The sequence below is a fragment of the Rhodamnia argentea genome, chromosome 5 (genome assembly GCF_020921035.1).
Source record: "Rhodamnia argentea isolate NSW1041297 chromosome 5, ASM2092103v1, whole genome shotgun sequence".
NCBI classification, from domain to species: Eukaryota; Viridiplantae; Streptophyta; class Magnoliopsida; order Myrtales; family Myrtaceae; genus Rhodamnia; species Rhodamnia argentea.
This window is the reverse complement of record NC_063154.1, coordinates 26,186,714-26,207,323: the sequence shown is the minus strand read 5'-3', so window position 1 is coordinate 26,207,323 and position 20,610 is coordinate 26,186,714. Positions and strand designations below refer to the sequence as shown.

At 41.3% G+C, this 20,610-nt stretch overlaps 1 protein-coding gene and 1 long non-coding RNA gene across 2 annotated transcripts; one reads left to right on the top strand and one right to left on the bottom strand.

Annotated features, from left to right (window-relative positions):
* Positions 1-490: 490 nt before the first annotated feature.
* LOC125315162 lies at positions 491-15,033 on the top strand. The gene is made up of 3 exons (XR_007198511.1): positions 491-502; positions 1,309-1,310; positions 14,909-15,033. It is a non-coding gene; the product is annotated as an uncharacterized LOC125315162 (long non-coding RNA).
* A 305-nt stretch (positions 15,034-15,338) lies between these two features.
* LOC115733249 (probable disease resistance protein At4g27220) lies at positions 15,339-19,730 on the bottom strand. The gene is made up of 2 exons (XM_048279358.1): positions 16,632-19,730; positions 15,339-15,611 (listed from the first exon to the last, which is right to left on the bottom strand). The coding sequence occupies exons 1-2, from the start codon at positions 18,927-18,929 to the stop codon at positions 15,450-15,452; spliced, it is 2,460 nt and encodes an 819-aa protein (XP_048135315.1). The 5' UTR covers positions 18,930-19,730; the 3' UTR covers positions 15,339-15,449.
* Between the last annotated feature and the right edge of the window lie 880 nt (positions 19,731-20,610).

Here is a 20,610-nt window from a genome sequence, read left to right as displayed (position 1 = left end):
CTGCAACATTTGTTCTCCAAGTACTTTAAGGACTATCAGCTCTTGCGGCCTTTCATGGCTCTTAGCTAGGACAACCATTCAGTTCAACGCACCTTAGCATTGGTTAGGTGTAATCGTCAATTGAATCACGTGGAACAATGATTCCGATCCCCTCAAACCTTGAACTCCACAAGTCTTTCTAATTGAGACAGCTCCAAGGATTGTGCATTCCTCAAGCACGATAGATTAGGTGTCCTCGTGAGGCATTCGCACCTAATAATTTGCAATTCCCTCAACTTCACCAATCCTTCCAAGACCGGAAAGTGTGGATTCGCCGATAACGAGAGTCGACACGGATTGCGTCTCCAATATCGCCCAATTTATTTGAAAAAAATGTAATGAAGATTAGATCTTGAATATCATATTGTAAATATCTTGATTCGTGAGCTGATCAAAGATGATGAGATTGAGCTTGATTTACTTACCAAAAAAAAAAATGATGATGAGATTGAGCTTGATTTTTGTATATCTGAATATCGCCTTGCAGATATCTTGATAAAATCATTGAAAGCGGATTCGCTCGAAAAATTGAAGCTAATGCTTGGTGTTATAGATTTTCAATATCAATTTTTAAGGGGAGGCCGTTGGAGATAATAAAATTGATTTTGGAAATGTTGATAAATATAAAATCAATCTTTACTTTTGCATATTGAAGTCAACAATTCTCAAGTGGCGATGGAGTCGTGGGCGGTGGAAATGCTGATAAATATTTGTAAAAGGCACTAGTTATTTTGTGTGTGGAGAGCTTTAGAAGCATAGAAATAGAGAGTTGAGCTTAGAGAGAAAAAGCTTGTAGTATTAAGCTTGTACGAGAGATGTGCTCTTGGGGAGAGCTCACGCAAAAGATATTACGAATTTATTTTTCTTTACTTAGTGTACCGTGTGTTCCTCACCATTTCCACCGTGCTGTCATCTCCCTCTCTTTCTACACGTTGTCCAGTCTAGCTTCAAGTTAATGCGTGCCCAACCATATATGATTAAATATCTATTCCCAAATTCGTACATGGACAAGAGGGACAGAAACTTCGGTGAGCTTGTATCAAAGCTTCAGGCATCTATTCAAGATGTAGCTTCGATTGCTAAGGGCTCTGAAACCGCGAGTGAGATTCTATTGGAATTCGGAGTTCTGACGGAGTAGCTCGTGCCCATTCTCGATGATTTGGATGTTCTCTTGGCTACGGCGGGGCTCGACCGGCTCGCCCTGCAGGGTCCTTGCCAATCATCCCTTTGGGAAGTCGCCGGAGGCTAGAGGAAAAAAGGAAGAGGAAGTGGTTGGAGGAAAGGGAAGGGAAAGCAAAAGAAAACAAGAAAACAAGGAAAAATAAAGGAAAAATAAATTTCAAAAGTTAAAAAAAATATTATGTCGCCGGCCGCCTAGCATTCACGTTAGCACATGGACCGAATTGGCACAATTATAAAAGATTTAGGACGGAATCGATAAAAAAAAATATGTAGGACTGAATCAGCATAATTGCAATAGATTTAAGACTTTTTTAGTAATTTTTCCAAAAAAATAACACCTTAATTCGATCGATAACCCGACAAAAAAAAATTTGGTCGATCGGATACCCAAGACAAAAACAGTTTTAATCAATGCGAAAACAAACTTACAAATATAACTAAAAGATTCAAATAATCCGATATGATCAAATATAAGAATTGCGTACTTTGGTAACAATCCGATGTGTGAAATGGAGGGTGCCACACCTAATGGAGATTAGTCGAATGCTAAAAAAATGCTAAACACCCTATTGATATCTAAGAAATACCTATGTATTAATCTTGGGAATATGGATCGGTTTTGAGCTACATACACAAATCCATAGAGAGAAATTATAGATTGATGGAAGATGCCATTTCCATTTTTTGTGTAGATGTTACTAATTATAATCATAATTATTTCTCAAAACCTCAAGTTAAGAGTTATAAAACTACCCAATTACATTGATTGATTACACCTAGGTAACCGATAAATGAATATCAAGTGTATTTGTTTGTTATTATATACATTTTAAGGGGATCATTAAATCCATATCGCGATTGCATGCACTTGATAATGTAACCAGTCGATATCGACACGTGAGATGTGTGAGACAACCGATGTGAGATAACTCCAACGTCAAATATTATTAAGACATCCTGAAATCGTCATCATTTGAGTACTCCTTTTGAGAATGTGTTGACTCATGTCAACTACATTAAGTGATTAGATACTGTTCCTTGAACCCAAACTGGCTAATGACTTCATAGGTACACTTGGCATCAATGTAAGTTTCTACTGATAATTTGCTACCGCTTATTATCTTCTAACTTCATCATTTTTCAATCTCTTCATTTAGAACCTCTTTCATCATCAATTATCAATTGCTCTAAATTCCTCTCCGCGCTTGGTGAAAGTATAAGGAACCTATCTAATTAATTTCTCCATCTATGGATCCTCGTAGACGTTCTACTGAACCGGGGTCCGGAGAAAGCATAGGAAAGATGATTTTCATTATACCACCTATCGCAAAAACATTTTGTTTTAGTGGGACGACTGCTCTGAAAAGACATTGCCTGTATTTTTTTTTTTTTTATCTTAGGCGAAATGGCTAGTCATACGAATATTATCACTCGAACGAGAATTGATTTAAGGTCAAAAGTCAGCCTCTTCCTCCTATTCATCCACAGCAAGCACGTATTGCTTTTCTATTTTCAGAGAAAGAAAAAGGCATTTCACGATGGACTCGATGAAGTAGATCATCCATGGCCTGTCTTCTTTTTAATCAAGAGATGACGAGAATAATTCCGGAATCCATACCAATCAACATGTATTATCCTGGGAGTTGCTTGAGAGAGAAACTCCGTTTCATTAGAATCATGCTAGGGTTTTCATTTATCCAAGAGAAATGCAAGCGGCTGAATCTAGGCCAAAGTCATCGAAGGAGATAACGACATGGACTCAAGACTTGACTTGGTGCTTTCCAGGTCTTGCACTGCACGACTTGGCCACGTCTTAGTTTTTCACAATAATGCTGTTGGTCCGGTCCCACCAAAGCACGTGAACGTGGGACCTGTCACTTGATAACTTAAATACATTATAAGTATCAAAACTTGTGCACGACGCTCATTTTAGTGTCAAAACTTTCAAAATGATCACTTAAGTGTCAAAATTTTTGAAAAACGATCACTTTAATGACAAAACTTTCAAAACGATAACTTAAGTACCAACTTCTTTTAAAAACAATCATTTAAGTGCCAATTTTTTTTTAAAAACGATCACTTTAGTGTCAATTCCACCAAGCCACATCAGCTCAAATATTAATAAAAAAAAGCACGTGTCGGATTTCCGGTAAGCCGCGTTAGCTAAAATTGGAATTGGCACTGGAGTGATCATTTTTAAAAGAAGTTCGCACTTAAGTGATCGTTTTTAAAAAAGTTGGCACTTAAGTGATCGTTTTGAAAGTTTTGGCACTAAAATGAGAGCCGTAAATAAGTTTTGACACTTTTAGTGTTTTTTAACCGTCACTTGATTAAAAGAGTTATAACATTTTTTTTAAAGAAAATTATCAAAAAAAATTCTAAATTTATTACAATTATGTCAATTCAATTTTATATTTTTTTATCAATTCAATTTTAAAATTTTTGTATTTGTGTAAATTCAGTTCATCCCAGTCTTTAATTTTAAACTTTTTATATTTATTTATAAGTATGAGGAAAAATCTTACCCTTTAAATTGACATCTCTAATTTACAAATATCGTGTCGTGTCTCATGTGCTGTGTGTCATGTCCATGCTACACAGCAGACAACGCGCTTCAATCCCAGTCCCTTCACCAGTTTCTTTAAGCATCAGCTTTAATAAAGTTGGACAACAAGGATAGAGTCCACTTTGGTGCAATGATGCTTCGTCCGGTGCCCACCACCAGTTTTGGCCGAATTGCTTTTCTCATCGAAAGTTTGTATTATTCTCCTTGTCAAAGCATCTTACAAAGCAATAAGCCTGCAATGGGCCTAGCTACATAAGGCTAACTTCGAAACATTGTCATCACAAGTTCCTTTCTTAGATTTTTAATCTAACTCAATTAATACTTTGGTTAAAAAAACTTACGATTTATGCCAAAAAGACGCCTTTTAATCTTGTATTTCATGTTAGACACATAAGAGAAAGAAAATGTTAAATACCAAAATTCGACTCAAATGCACTTATCATAGATTTTAAGTAATCTTGCATCGTCATTTGAATATACACTTTAATAAAGCTAGTTTTTCAGCCCCATAACATGGCATGAATTACATCTAAATTCTGTTTTCATAAGAAAAAAAAAATATGTTGTAGGATGAAGGTTAAAATTTAGATAAGTAATAGTTTCAAATATAGAAAAAATATTCACCAAACCTTCCTTAGGAGTTAAAAAAAGGAAAAAGAAAAGGAGGGAGACTCAGCTCTCGAGTGTTGTGTGTTGATAATAGAACGTTAGGGTGTGTGTAGCAACACTTCTACTCTAAAAATTAACTTCTCATAAAAAATTGACTTTTCTATCTCTGCTTCTGAGCAGAGTTGATTTTTTTATTATACTCTAGAAATCAACTTCTAGAGAGAAGCAATTTTTTTTTTTCACTTCTTTAAATGGCTCCAAAACTGCTTCTAAAGAAAAAATATTTCAAAAGTAAAAAAATAAAATTGTGTGGCCAAACATATTTTTGCTTCAGAAGTTGGGTTACCAAACGGATTCCTACTTCAGAAGAACTTCGGGAGGAAAAATTCTGCTCTAGAAGTGTTGTCATGCCCAAATTGCCAAAATCAACTTCGAAAAGAAATTGAGATAAAAAGAAATACCAAGTGTGGCAACTAACGACTTTTTAAAAGAAAGTAACATAAAATTATGTGTTTTCGATAGTTGTCTGATGTGTGTGGAATGGAGGGATCACGATGAACATTCGCCGGATGCTCAATGAGTCCTAGATACTCCTTTAATATCTAAGAGACGCCTATCCCTGAAACTTGTGAATAATTTTAAGGTTTTGAGCTACGTACACGATTCCATTGTGAGAAACTAAATGTCCATGGAACACGCCTTCTTCATTTTTCTTTACAGAAATTACTAATTATAGTTATCGTTTATTTCTCCAAACCTCAAATTTAATCGTTCTAAAACAACCCAATTTCACTGATTACAACGTGAACAAAATTCTCTGCGAAACAACCCAATTTCAATGAATATAAAGTGTATTTGTATGTAGTTCTTCAAAATAACGTAACAAAATACTTTTCAAACTCCCAAATCCTCACGTGTCTCACCCTCCCAAGCACGTCCACCATGGGTGCTGTGATGCTGCTCTCTCTCTCTCTCTCTCTCTCTCTCTCTCTCTCTAAAACGCAGAGGAGGAGGAGGAGGAGGAGGAGGAGGAAGACAACAAAGTGATGTCAAGAGTTAACCAGGGTGGCGTTAAGTTTAGCCTTCTGGCCATCGGCGGTTCACTCGGCAATCATTAAAGCTGCCCGTTCTGTCACCCTCATCCTGCAGACAGGAGCACAAATTGATATATCGTGTGTCACGTAGCAATTATTAAAGCTTCTTGTCATGTCAACCGCACCAAAATTTCTACGAAGCTATCGGCAACACTTTCGGTGAAGGACAGAAGAAAATCAAGGCGCACATAGCGACTGCAAAATGTGACAGATGTTTGAATGAAATGGCTTGAAGGTCCAAAAATTATCTTAGAATGTGTCGGCATCACTTGCCAAAGATCATCGACTCAGAAATTCTTCCCAGTGTAACATGAACCCAAATAGGTTTTAGTTAGGATGGCCAATGGGCCGGGCCAGTTTGAACCCGTGCTCTCGGGCACTTTGGTGCCGGTCGGTGGTGAGGTGAACGAATATTTCAGCAAAGATGGCAGCAACTGCATTGTAAGGGTCTGTATGGTAACGTTCCTGTTCCCGGGAACATATTTAGAACAGAAACATTTTTTTGTGTTTCTGTTCCCGCCTACGATTTTCAAGAACAGAAATGCGTTTGGCAAGTAAAAAAAAAAAACACTTTTTTAACCAAAAGGAAGGATTTGAAACCGGCAACCGCCGGCGGCGGCGGCGGCGACGGCGGCGGCGGCCGCGGCGGCGACGGCGGCAGCGGGCGGCGACGGGCTACCGGCGGCGGCGGCGGCGACGGGCGACCGGCGGCGGCGGCGGCCGGTGACGGCGACCGGCAACCGCCGGCGGCGCGCTGCCGGCGACCGGCGCGCGCGCCCGGCGGCCGCGTCAATTCCTCGCAAACGATGGTGGGCTGTGGTGGCTTGCACAAGTTCGCCCTCGAGTTGTTTCCAAAAAGTGTTCCGAAGAACAAGAAACAAGTTTTTTTTGTTCCTTAATTTTGCTTCAAAAGTGTTCTTTTTTTCAAAAATGTTCTCCGGAACACTTTTGGAACATTTTTTTATCATACGCGTTTCCGTTCCGAAAGTGTTCCGGGAACATTTTCGGAACAGAAACACTTTCCAGGGAGTGTTACCATACGGACCCTAAGAGTCCGGGGAAGACAATGCCGACCTTTTGCGGTGGTGGAATGCCAAACCGCTGTGTTTTTTCAATTCTTTCCACGGTGGATGGTGACGTGCTCGCTCCACCGGCATCGACTGTACCGTCGGAGTCCACCTTCGGTACTAGCCAAAGAATTATTAGAGACCATAAGCAAATGTTGAGTTCCGAGAATATGGCAATGACTGTCGACTGCATCTCTTGGCCCGTCCACAATGGGCACATGTGGTGCAGTGTGTGATGAAATTATCTAACACCCATCTATGGAATCGCTAAAAAACATAAATGCCTCCGTTTGATTATGCTTGCCCTCATCTAACTTCTTGGAACTTATCATCGACGCTTCCTGGACTTCCTTGGGGGAATTACTCGCAACTTCTTCTGCGTGTCTAGTCACACAGATTTATATTTGACAAGAAATAAATAGGCCGATGACCTCAAGAGCCAAAGGACATTTTCCGTTACGCTGTTCTAACCATTGGGAGGCAAAATTATTTCTCGCAAAACACTACAAGAGTAAATTTTATGATGATGGACACAAAAATAATGAGTACACTTTGAACTATGAATACATAGAATGTCACGTACCATAGAATTAGGTCAGTAGAAATTATGAGTGAATTGCTAAAATACAATATCATTGATAATGCCACTGTCAATTCCTTGAAAACTTGAGCTAATAAACGAAGACGTAATTTAATCCAACTTCGCTCCTCAGCCTCTAGGTTGAATGTCTAGTGGCACTTATCGTCCTTGTCTTCTTTCTTCTTTCTTTCTTTTTTTCGAATTGTCCCTGTCTTAGTTGAAGCTATTGCGACTCACATTTTGAGTGACATAGATACATGGTAAATAATAAACCATCATTTTCAGGGAAAGGACCTCTGTTTTTTTTTTTTTTTTTTTGTGTGATCAAAAGATAGTTTTATTTCTGAAATTAGAGGTTCGTACTTTTTTTTTTTTTTTGGGACAAGGAATAGAATTTCATTACTTTGAAACACCAAGTAAACCAGAGTTTCAACATCAAGGCATAATATAAGCAAAAGGGGTTCAGGTATAGAGTACAGCCATGTGGAGGGGAGGGAGGCGGATAAAAATGCTTTTGCTGCCCAGCATGCAGCCCTATTAGTTTCTCGCGGCCCAAAGGAAATTGTGACGTTCCTTAACTGGGCCAGTAGACTGCAACAATCCTCCACAATCGTCCGTGCAGTCCATGGGCTCTCCTTCAGGCCTGATATGAATTCCACCACTGATAAGCTAGCGCAAGATAAGACGACTTGCAGATCAGATGAAGACTTTAGTTCTGATCTGTAGTTCGCGAGGCTTCCTTAACCACGACAGAGCTTCACGAACGGCTAGGGTTCCTGCGATAAGGGGGGAAGAGGCACGAATCGACTTCGCGAAGCCATGCACGACGATCCCATCAGAATTTCTGAGAATCCCGGCCGACGCTTCAGCCAAGGTGTCACTAAGCCACGAGGAATCGACGTTCAATTCCAACGAGTTCGCCGAGGGGGGAGTCCACTGAGCAGGTAAAGACCTTCCTTTTTCCTTTGGCTTATCCTTTCTTGGAGGCCATTTTTCATAGCTGCTGACCAGTATTTGTGCTTCTTCAATGACTGAGCATGAATTGGGTTTTCGATCTTGGAATACCTTCAAGTTTCTCGCTTTCCAAATCTGCTGCAAGACTCCCGCGAAAAGAGCTCTGGATGACGCATCTGTGCACGAGGTAAGAGCTTCGTGCACCCACTTTTCAATTCTTGTAATGGCCGTTGGTGAGCAATTCATCTGAAGTCTGGAATATGACCAAATTTTCTGTGTCCATTCGCACAAGATAAACAGATGTTCGATTCTCTCTGGCTCTTGTTGACACAAAGGGCACACTGGATCAGGTAATACCTTCTTCTTGTGGAGGTTTTCCTTCGTAGGAAGAGAATCGGTGCACACACTCCACATGAAAAATCGGACTTTAGGGAAAATCTGTAGATTCCAGAGTTTAGGCCATAGATCTTCAGGGGGTTGGTACGAGGAAGTGGCTCTGTTTGGTTCTGCGGTGATTGAGGGATAAGTGGAATTGTACCCGCTTTTGACTGTATAGGACCCTGAGTTGTTCTTTGTCCATATAAGCTTATCCTCATTTAGGCTTTGACTCAAAGGAGTAGCCAGCATGTGTGGCGCGATACTAGGTTCATACTTACAGGTCCAAAGAAGGGGGGTCAGTCCAAAGAAGGTCCCAAAGGGGTTGGGGCAGGAAGAAAGCCGAAAAACCAGAGCCCTAATAGAGCAAGAGCAGTACAATTTGGCAAGCCAATCTTCTACCTGATTTGCACTTCTTAAGCAATGGGTCACCGGCATATTGTGATGATGGGCCATGATATCTTGGGCTTCGCGAATGTAAGTACGTGGGGTCAAATGAGGAGGGAAAAACCTCTTCTTTTGGTGCTTTTCTTTTGTTCCCAAGGCCCAATTTTGATTGTTCCTTGAGGCTTCCGTCACTGTGTGTAGACTTAAATGTGACTTTTCATAGACATGTCCGAGGTTTTTTTTTTCTTGGGTCAGAAAATGAAACTTCCTTTATTTATCATCAAGAGTTCGTAGAAGACAAAGCCCATAACAGGGACATCAAAACAGAGAAACTCCCGGGAAGTTTGAGGGGGATTTGACAACCAAAAACTAGGAAGGAAATCCAAACGAAGGGCTTTAGCAACCCAATCGGCAACCTGGTTTGCGGTTCTACCACAGTGGGCCACGGACAGGTTTTGAAAAGCACGCAGATGGGCTCGGGCCTCCACAATCAAAGTTTCAATCTGCCAAGGGGTTATGGGTGCGTTTGGAAAGGCTTTTGGGGAAAGTCTTTAGGAAAATGCAAATACCTTTAGTCCGAAGGGATTTGGTGAAATGCAAAAGCTGTTTGGTAAATTGTAATTAAAAAGTGCCTTGAAAAGAACGTTTGGGAAAATGCTGTTTGATAAATATAAATTCACAAATGCCTTTAGCCTAGTATTTTAATATTTTTTTATTTTTGTATAACTTTCATTTTTTTCTTTTCTTTTTCTTTTTTTTTTCCCTTCTCCGACCCCTCTCCTACCTCTAGCCGGCCCGGCGGTCGGCTAGAGGACTAGCCGACGAGGTCGAGCCTTGCCCGGCCATGGTGGGGCTCGACCTCGCCATCGCCGGGCGAGGCGGCATAAGTCATGGCAAGACAACATGTTGGTTGATCTTATGGTACCTTCCGCTTTGCTAGTATTTTTTCCAGAATCACATCTCTTTCCACACTCAAATGAAAAATCATGCGTAGCACCTCGACTGGCCTAAGCATTTCCACTGGACATAACACACCCAAGGGGTCCAAGATCAAATTTTCGGGGTATGTACTTTGCAGAAACCGAAGAATAAACATATATACCCGACCATAAAATTCATACACAACTTCGAAGAGAGGAAGGGAAGCATCTCAATCACACAATCAACTTGAGGCAACACGAGAATGAGGTCGGATAGTAAATGTAAACTTTTGAACATGATAAAATTGTTTCAATGAAACCTGCATTGGATTCCACAATAAATAAGCTCCCTCCTTCTGCGTAGCGAGAGTGCAGACGGTGTCAATCGTCTCCGGATCGGGCTTCACCCCATATTTACTCATGATAGCCGGATCGCACAACTCGACCATAGGGATAAGAGCTGCCCCGAGAGAAAACACAACGAATGAACCCCAAATGACACCCACACGCACAGAGAGAGATCAATGAACCAAACCCAATTCAAAAGACGATAGATTCAAGAAACGGATCAATTCTCAAGATAAAGATCCCTTTTTTAAGATAAAGTTCTTCATGTCGTAGTCAACAAGCGAGGAAAGAATCAGACACATGCACCAACATCCTCTTAGCTAAGACGAAAACCGTATTAGTATGCATTAATAATTCCAACTTCATAACAACGTTTGGAATTTCAACTGTTACAACCGCCAATTGCCAATATACCTTTGCAAAAAGAACAAATTTCCGCCTCCCTCGAACAAAATAAACGAGTTAATTGCACTGAGTCGTGCACCCATTACTACTCAATCAACTCAAGAAAAATGTCTTATTTCCCCTTTTCCACTCATTTGTGCGGAAGATAGACAGAAACCCAGGCATACGAAGAGGAAAGAACATAGCCCACTTCACCTCAAGGACGGGGTACTCCGACTCCAACTCAATCCGGCTGTTGAGGATTCCGAGAATGTGAGCATCGAACGGCGATTTGACGACATGCTCAGGAGAGTGTCGCCTTCCTTGAGATAGAAGCGCGGTGATCTTGTCTTCCGACGGAAATGGAGGTTGTTCGCAGCCAAGGCTTGGGAGGGTTTCAGGGGTGAGGAGTGATCTCCGAACCGGGTGAGGCGGCGCCGACGAGGTCGAGCCCTCACAAGCCCGGATCTAGGGAGGCGGGGCGCGTTGGGATCACGAGGAGGAAGGGTAGTTGTTGCGGCCGAGGGTGTGGAAAGGTGGCTCGATTCCGGCGGCACTTGCGACGGCGGCATTCAAGAGAAGCCTCCTCGACGGCGCTTGCGGCACCGGCGTTCGACAGCAGGCTTCAAGTGGAGCTCAAGGCGAAGGAAGCAGCAAGAGAGGGGAAGAGGAATTATGAAGACAGCGAGGGTAAATGTGGAATTATGAAGAATGAGTGAGGGTAATATTGAAAATTCAAAAATTACTAATAATTGACACTGTTGACTGCCGAGAAAGCTAAAAGCTCAAGGCAGCCTTGAAGCTGCCTTGGGCTTTCAGCATTTTGAAGGCTCACTTTGAGCCAAGGCCATTTTAAAAAAATTTGCCAAACACCAAATATTTCACCCAAAGGCCTTTAGACACTCAAAGCTCATTGGGAAAGTGGTTCCCAAACGCAGCCTATATCTCTTTCAAGGAGGGCATCCACCACTACTTTGCTGTCAGACTCCAGGTACAAGTCAAAAGTTACTTCTAGATCTGAAAGTCTCCAACGCAACCAGAAGAGCCTTCGCTTCAGCTTGCAACGGGGATAAAGCTTGGATTTTTATGGCGAATCCGTCGAGCAACACGCCTACACTATCTCGGAGGACCCCAGCTATCGTCGCTTCTGCGTTCCCGGCAACCCAAGATCCGTCCATGTTTATCTCTAGGGCTCGGTTCCTCGCAAAGTTTTCAATTTTATTCCATCTTCTGTAACTACAAAGCAAAGATTCTGCTGATTCAATAAGGGATTCCAGGTTGGGGCTTCTTTGTCATTGCGTGCCTTCCAAATTACACGAAGGATAGAAGGAATTTCCTCGAATGGTGGGGAGCTGTTTGGCCTTGTTAATTGCTCTTCTAACCATTTGTCAAATCCTGAAACCTCTGAAGCGGATATTTGCATATCGATTGTAGGGTCGCCCCAAACCAATGCTGTCCATTGACAAAGCAGGAAGAGATGTTCCACTGTTTCTACATATCAATTAAGCATATTCTGGAATATCCTCTAACGCAATTACTTGACTTGGTATATAAGAAACAAAGCCAACCCTTCAGAAACACCAAATAGCATCACAAGAGCTAAAATTGCTCCATTAAAAAAAGAAAAGAAGAAGAAGAAGAAGAAGAAATCTCGACAGCACGCAAAATAAGACGGATTATGCATGAGATGTTATACTTAATTACTTACCCCATCCTCATATGCCTCTTTACAAAGAGATACGAGAAGAACCAAACTGAAGGGGACCGTACTTGTTGCAAGGCTCAAAGAACTGACAGGTCAAACCCAGTTCGTTACAGCATGATATCATCTTTGAAGTACTATGACAAAGCAAGGGTTAATACAAATCTAATCCATATGGTAATGCCATGATTGAAAAGCCCATGAAAGTATGAAGGGTCCGACATGAAAACAAGTAATAAGGTCATCATTAGAGAGAGCAGGCATTCTTTTCCAGAACTCTCCGCTATTCACAAACATATATAATCGTGAAAACATACGAAAACATCTGAATCATGTATCGAATATTGGCATGACAATGATTGAAAAGCCCAGCTGGGGCGAGGACGGACGGACGAGGGCTTTGCAACCCTTGCCCCGTGAGTGAATTACAATTATGTTATTGTAGAGTTTTATGATACCATTGTTAGTTATTTGAAAACTTGAGCTATTAGATGAAAGCGCGATTAATGTAGCTTCGCTTCTTAGTTACTAGGTGAAATGCCTAGCAACACTTATTGTCCCATATTGTTGTAACAAATGCAAAAGCGAACACGTAACACAAGGATTTACGTGGTTCGATCAAGGTGATTTACGTCTATGGGTGAGGCAAAACAAAATTCCACTATAATCAAAGAGAGTACAGATTACGGAAGTCGGTCTTATCGATCGAACAAAAGCACACGACTCACAAGTCTCTCATGTAAAGAAAATTCTCAAATAATAAAAAAAAAAAAAACTTAGCCACAATGCAAATAGAGCCCAAAAAATTTTTCTCGAGGGCAACGCGTAGAGATCTGTTTGCACGATGATAAAGATTTGTTCGCTTGCTCAGAGTTGGGCCTATCGGCCCAACTCTCCGCGTCACAAACTAAATCTCAATTTTTTCTCTACTTTTGGGTCGCACAAAAATATGTCGGGTCGGATGATGAACCGGACTGAGTACATAAAATTCAAAACATATTTAACACATATCTTATTTAAAGAAGTGGAAATTATAAATGAAGATGAAGCTATTGCGACTCACATTTTGAGTGATGTAGATCCATAGTTGGAATTTGACCATATGACTCGACCGCAAGTCATAGAGAAAAGCTAGTCTTTTACAAACTAGCGATAAGCATAGGGCACGCGTAACAACACTTCTACTTCAGAAATAACCCCGGAAGCAGAAGTTGATTTTTCTACTTCTGCTTCATAAGTTGATTTCTGATCAAAGAAAGACGTTTGACAACAAGACAAAAATTTTGCTTCTGAAATATAAATTCGTTTGGTAACAGTTGAAAATTTCTACTTCTAAAATATTATTAATACAAAACATTCTTCGGAAAATTATTAATCCTAACCAAACGAAGAAAAAAAAAGACTATTTATTGACCAAAAAAAAAAAAAAGTAAACACGCGGATCAATCTAAATGAATTGCAAACTCAAATAATCAAACATGAAACATAGTCGGGTATATAACGAACTAGACCGCAATGGACATCGTTCACCACCTATTGTGAAATAACGACAAAAAAGAAAAATGCAAATGAAAAGATTATTTGGTTCTTCCGTAATTTTTTTCTTTTTCATGTCCCATTTCGTTTTATATATATATGCAAAAAAAACGCGAATCTGATTCTACATTATTTTTGTTAAAAAAAATCGAGGATGCCTTCATTAAAAGAAAGAAAAAAAAATGTCGAAGCAGAGGCCTCAACTCGACAAATGATACACGAATTGGGTTCTCCTTTGAAGCATTTTCTTGAACATTCCTATCTAAAAAAATGACAGAAGACTATCTTTCAGATGTTCCTATTAACCTTTGGTCTCGAGATTTAAGTGCAAAAAAAGTGACCTCAAACATGGATATATGCGAGATATCCCACCTGACCGACTACATGGTTGCCGAGCAACACAAAAACCGTAAAACCAAAATAAGCTATGATCAAGAGAAATAGCATAATTCATGGTTTTAACATGGCATCGACATATTCCACATTACTTGAGCTGCAATGTCAACTTGACTACGAGTTCACCGGTTCTGAGAAAATCAAGGGTCTCGGCCCCACGAACATGAGTACTTGAACAAGGAAAAGAGAAAAGGAAAAGGGGACAAGCCAAAAACATCCATCGGTTACTTGAGCTGCAATGTCAACTTGTCCTTAACCAAACGAGTACATGAGCTGCAATGTCAACTTGTCTTGCTGAACCCCACAACTCTACACTGGACAACTGCCAGGTACAAGCCAAAAATAGACCTGCAACACAACAAATTCAGCAGCTAACATTGAGAACATTGCCAGAAAGAGAACAAAACCCTTGCTTTTTACTTTCCTCTAATGACTGTTGGGGCCCACAAGCTTTCTTTATACGACCACAAAGAGGAGAGTCACAATTCTTCTCAAAGTCTGACCATGCTTTTAAATATAATAAAATAAGTGAAACCCCTTTTGTCTTGTAGTGGCTAGCATTCTTTTTTTTCTTGTGTAGTCGCTCAAGATGCCCATCTGCAGTAGAACTTATCCAGTGCACGAGGTGATTCTTCTTCCAACAGAAACAAATCTCCGCACATATAAAATCTAATCCCAATTCAAATTCTCGGATTTATTTCTTAACAGATTCGAAGCGCCTAAAATTCCAAACATTTTTAACATTAACAATGTCGGTGGTGGGTCAAAGTAGCTTTCCCAGTCACCAATGAATTGGTCCGGCTTTGTTCCACAGCTTACTCTGCTCAAGACTTGCAGGGATGGGAATTCCACAGAGTATTTATCAGGTAAGAAGCTCTTGAATTTAGGCAACTTGAAAAGTCTAAGAGCAGTCAACCCGGTGAAGGCGATTGCTGTACCAGTCGCTTCTTCACATTCTTCATGGCCAGCAATTAGTTCCATATCTTCACATAACTCCACCACCAGCTCTTGGATTTGCCCAAGAAATTTCTGCGTGAAGGTTGGGAAAAGCATTCTCAAGCGTGGGCACGACCGAACCTTTATGAATCTCAAGTTTGGGAGACCACCGGACCACCAAATGTGCCTCAAGTTTTGGGAGTCGCTCTCCACCATGCATCTCAGCTTTCCCGCTTCACTGATCCTCACTTTTTCCTGTTTGGGGAGCAATACACTTGTTTGTTCCATATTTGAATCAAGGGACCCATAATCGAACAACGATTCCAAGGAGGGACAGCCAAAAACTTTGACCCTTTTCAGGTTGTGCAATCTCCCTATGATTGTGGAAGGGAAGACGTTGAGTAGCTCAAAGCAATGTAAATAAGGGAGAGGGTGGCTAATATGCAGAAGGAACCTTTGGGGAGTTCATCGTGCCATATCCTTTTGAAGGATCCCATTGAGTTAATATTTAACTCCTCCAAGCTTGGTAAACTAACCTGCTCATAAGATTTATGCATCGGATCGTAGCTATGATGATTTTGACAATTTGGCTAAATCCTAACTGATCTAATTGAGAGGTGGAAGAACGAATTTTCACTATGTCATTAATATGACAGATAGGAGTTATAAACTATGAAAACATTGTAACTAATAAAACCAAATAAAAAATCTTCAAAGAGATGTTATTACTTGCCTCCCAAATTGCATGCCTGCCATGGGTATTTTAACGATAGAAGTGATGCGTACCTTTCGATCGAACAATGAATTGGAATAATCATCTTGTGAATCTGAAGTAGCTGTTCCCGACTCTCTATTTCCGCTAAGATTGTTGTGCTCCAATGGAGGTTGACTGTGGAGTAAGGGTTTTTGCCGTTTCTATCAAGGATCCATAAGAATGATTTCAGCAATCGTTTACAAATTTTCTGAGATAACTATACTAAGTACAAGAAAACAATTCATTTTCTACGAAAACATCCTTTAGCAAAGAATTAGTCTTCAGTTAAATGGACCTAGTGTCTTTTAAAAAAAGTCGGAAACTCAATTGATTAGAGGGCGAAATCTTAGATCTTGCATCGTGCCTGAAAGGATGGAGAAGGAAATATCCCTAAAATAGCTGACGTTGACACGGTGACATTGGCGCGATATGTTGGAATCAAATTACAACTTGCATGTACGTGGGACATGAAGTGCGTAGATGTCCTTTGTTACGTGGCTCTTCCGTAATAGAAAAACATGTTAGAGCCCAAGTAATTTAGTGCAATTATCTAAAATTGAAAGAGGAAAAAATGTCAGTGGTACAACGAGGCTTCCCCCTAGCTATAGTTGAATGTGAATCAAAACGTGGGCTGCGTAGTTTGTTTGAGAGAATCTTTTTTTTTGTTATTCAAACATCAAAATCTACAAATAATCAATTGGTCAATGCTGCATGCTATATGTTCGGTGGACACCAATATCACCTTACCCTAAATCCCCTAATAACAAGATAGATTGAGCCCGGGAGAAAATGAAGTAGTTACCTGAATTGGAGCACCCTCTAATGCGATTCCAGCTCCGATGCAAAAGCTCGTCATTCTTCGTAAGTAACTCAATTTCAGACGACGTAAATTAGGCAACTCAACTATGTCATCACCGACTATATCTGCTCTTGCATCGTCTACGACAATGGCTCGCATGGATTCGCATCCCCATAGTTCAATCTTTTCCAGCTGTACAAATCTTTGCGTATGTGGAAGACGCCACAAGTATTTCAATCGGTTGCAACTTGAGATTGTCACGGCTTTCAATTTGCTCAAGCACTCTGGGGCGACAGGGCCATGGCATATCTTCTCCAGATTAATAAGATCAAAGAGGAACAAAGACTCTAAACTCGGAAAAGCAATGAGAGGGATGCCACCGGATGAACTGGCAATATACTCGATTGAGGGGCTGTTCCGAATTACGAGACGCTTCAGTTGTGGAAATCCTTGGGTGCACAACTCGTGAGCACTGCACAGCGCTTGAGCATTCTCCATGGACTCTCTCAACCCCTCCAAATACAAGTATTGAGTCTTATGTAGAGTTCTCTGAACCCATTCTTTTGAAAGAATACTACCGCACCCTTCTAAATTGAGCCTCATGGTTCTCAAACCTTTATATTCCGTCCAGTGAGCAAAATGTCCTATCTTGAACCAAAATCTGATCAGGTTCCCAAATGGTAGGTCACCAGCCTCCAAGAGTGTGGTGGGATCACGGATTGATATTTCCAGAGCGGTTAGCTTTGTCAAGTTTTTCAGCTCGGCAAGCCTAGCATTACACGGTTCCAACGATATTTCATCCTTGCCCATCCATCGATCAAAGCTTCCCTTCATATATAACTCTTCCAAGTTGATTAAGCCTTTCAGGGCACCGGGTTCGATTATCCTAAGCATGTAGCACTCGCTCAGATTCAACGATCTCAGACTCGTAAGTTCCCCAATTTCTTTAGGGAGCTTAGAAATTTCGGACCCTGCAAAGCTAAGAATCTGCAATGCTTTGAGCTTGCCAAGAATTGCCACATCCTCCACATTGCAACGATGTAAATATAACGACCGAAGGTTCTCGAGGATTTTGATCGTGGAAGGCAAAGTGGGGATATGCATGGAGCGAAGATATAGGACTCGGAGCTCCTTCATGATTGTGAAATCTAGTCTACAACAATCTCCCACGTGTCGGTGTGCAGGCCTCCCCCGCCCGTCTTTTGGTTGAGACAACATGAGTATCTTCAAGTCGGGAAACCCATGCCGCATTAGTTCAACAAGCCTATCACTGCCGACATCCGTTAGGCATATTGCCCAACATTTCTCAAGCTTTTCCTCTAACCATGAATTGTTGTTCATGATTAAGGAATTCTGACCTCGAAATGGAGTTGAGATGACCACCTCGCTGTAAAGATCATGTATGGTCACATTTTCCTCGTCATCGCCACCGTTCAATAACAAACAAGCGGAACGGAGTTCATCGAGTGTAGTACTCAATCTATCCCTTGCACCTAGCATCGTCTTTTTGAACCCCTCAAACAAGCCCAAACCCATGCCTAGTACCAACAGAATTTCGACTCGAATGGTCCCGCCAATAAGACCGCAGAGCAAGAATAAGGACTTGGCGTCCTCGCTCTTCAAATGGTCGTAACTCAACTTCACTATGGTTCCTATATTTGACTCATCTATTTTAATCAGCGCATTTCTCCACGCGGACACATTGCTATATTTCAAAGTGCTTGCGACAGAGATAATCAAAAGAGGCAAACCTGCGAGCTTCTTCACCACTTCATCTGCTATTGGTTTCAATTCCTCCTCATCTTGGAGCTTGTTGCCGACTGTCTTTTCAAATAGCCTGAAAGCTTCTCCGTCGTTTAAACCTTCAAGGCGAAATGTTCGATCGGCACGCATCTTTTGCTCCAGCACATCTTTAAATCTCGATGATAGAAGCAACTTGCATCCCCTGCTCTCGTCTCCCAAAGGAATTCCGACTGCCTTCAAATCAAGTTTATCCCACAGATCGTCCAATATTATGAGAACATTCTTCGTCGGATCGCTCTGTATTTTTCGAAACAGAAGGTCTCTTCTTCCCTCTTCGCTCGGCTCATCCTTCAAATTAAGGCTGAAGGCGTAAGCGATATCATCTTGGATTTTCTTCAAGTCCGAAGTCTGCGATACTTTTGCTTTGGCAATCATGTGGAACGGTCTCCCCTCTTTCCTGAGTTTCTTCTCGACTTCCTCCAACAACGTAGTCTTCCCCACGCCGCCAGGCCCGTAGACCCCAATCACTTTTAGCTTCTCATCATCCAGAGCTTTCATTATGCCCTGAAAGATGGAAGCTCGAGAATCGGTGACAGTGTCGTCCCCATCACCAGCCGACAAATTCACGTTAGGAGCGCCGCCAACAAGCCCCGGTGGAGGATTCTCGAAGTAGACCCTCTCGAATTGACCCCGCCGCAATGAGTGCCTGGATGGCCTGGATCATCCTGCTCGCCTCTTTGCCGAGACGATGACGTTCCTTTGGGTTGGGAAGCCACCCCCAGAAGCAAGTTTTCTTGGCTCTTCCATCGTAATCCAGCATGTCGCGCACCTTGTTGGCGACAGTCTCCGCATTTTTCACCCATTCCTCGACGTCAGCTTCGATCGGCTTCATGTTGTTTCGAGCTTCATCGACGGAATGTTGCACCCTTTCTCCTCGCGTTTTCCAGCTGGTCAACTTCTTCCTTAAGTTCGCCAACATAGCTATTGGTGAATATCACGTAGCCACATTGACGACCGACCGGAGCCACCAGGTACTCTGCCACTTTGGAAGCTACAGACAGAACAATATCCGCCATTTTCCCCCTTTTGGACTTCTTTCTGATTTTCTTTCCTTCCTCTTTGTAGAGAAATGAAAGTTAACGAAATGAACTGAAGAAGAGGAAGGCTGTAGTGATGGAACCCGAAAACAAAATGGCTGAAGAAGAGGAAAGGTTCAATAAGATGGATACAATGAGCAGCTGAGAGAGAGAGAGAGAGAGAGAGTGGTGGCTTGAAGAAGACGGTGAAGGACCCAGAGTGAAAATGCGAGATAGGGGAAATGCGACAGATGTGCAGATGAGATGGGGTTCCACTTCCAAAATATATACGAAGGTGTCGCCCAAGACAAGGCATGAGGACCATCTCATTTTTTCCTCGGCCAAGAGTAGAATAATTTTAACAAGAATCTCCTATGCTGGAGGAAAAGAATCCTCAACTCTATCATACAAGACAAGTATCTGAATTGAAAGATGAGAAACAATCCTCAACATGAAGGGTTTAAGGAAAAAAAAATGAAAGAATCATCAGCCATCTCATCGTTTCTTCACTTTGAAACCTCTGAATAAAGCGAAAAAGAATCCTCGAAACAGGAAAAGAAAAAGATGAAAGAATCATGATGCACTAAAGAAATCTCTGCCATCATTCTTTTCTTCTCGGTCTCCCTCTTCACTTGTACTGCTCTTTGTTTAAACTTCCATCGTGATTTCCATGACTTTGACCCACCAAATGGCTGAGATTGAATCTTATTAGCAAAATTAAAAAGTTCAGGAATAAATTGACATATATGCAATAGGTATTCGTAAATTTCTCGCCACTATTTAACATCCATGATACCTCCGATCTAAATTAGACCACACAAGCAAAAAGTTTCTCAATTGTGTACATATAAAAGAAATTCATCGTTCTTTTCATTGATGATGACTATGAGAGTATGTCACAAGAGCTGCTCATGTTGCAATTCCATTATCTTTCGCGAACCAAGACATGATATTCTTCTTCTAAAATTAGGGTAAATGTACTTGAAATATCTACGAGAATTAACACATAACATAGATCAGGTAAGCCGAGCACACAAGTAGAGGTTCTCCGAGAAGGGACCAACGATAGCACCTCGCAAGAAGCGAAGAAACCCGTGAGCCTTTTTCCTACTTTCACTTTCCTTCTACGAGACGACGGGCCGTAACCATGACAAGCAGCAAGG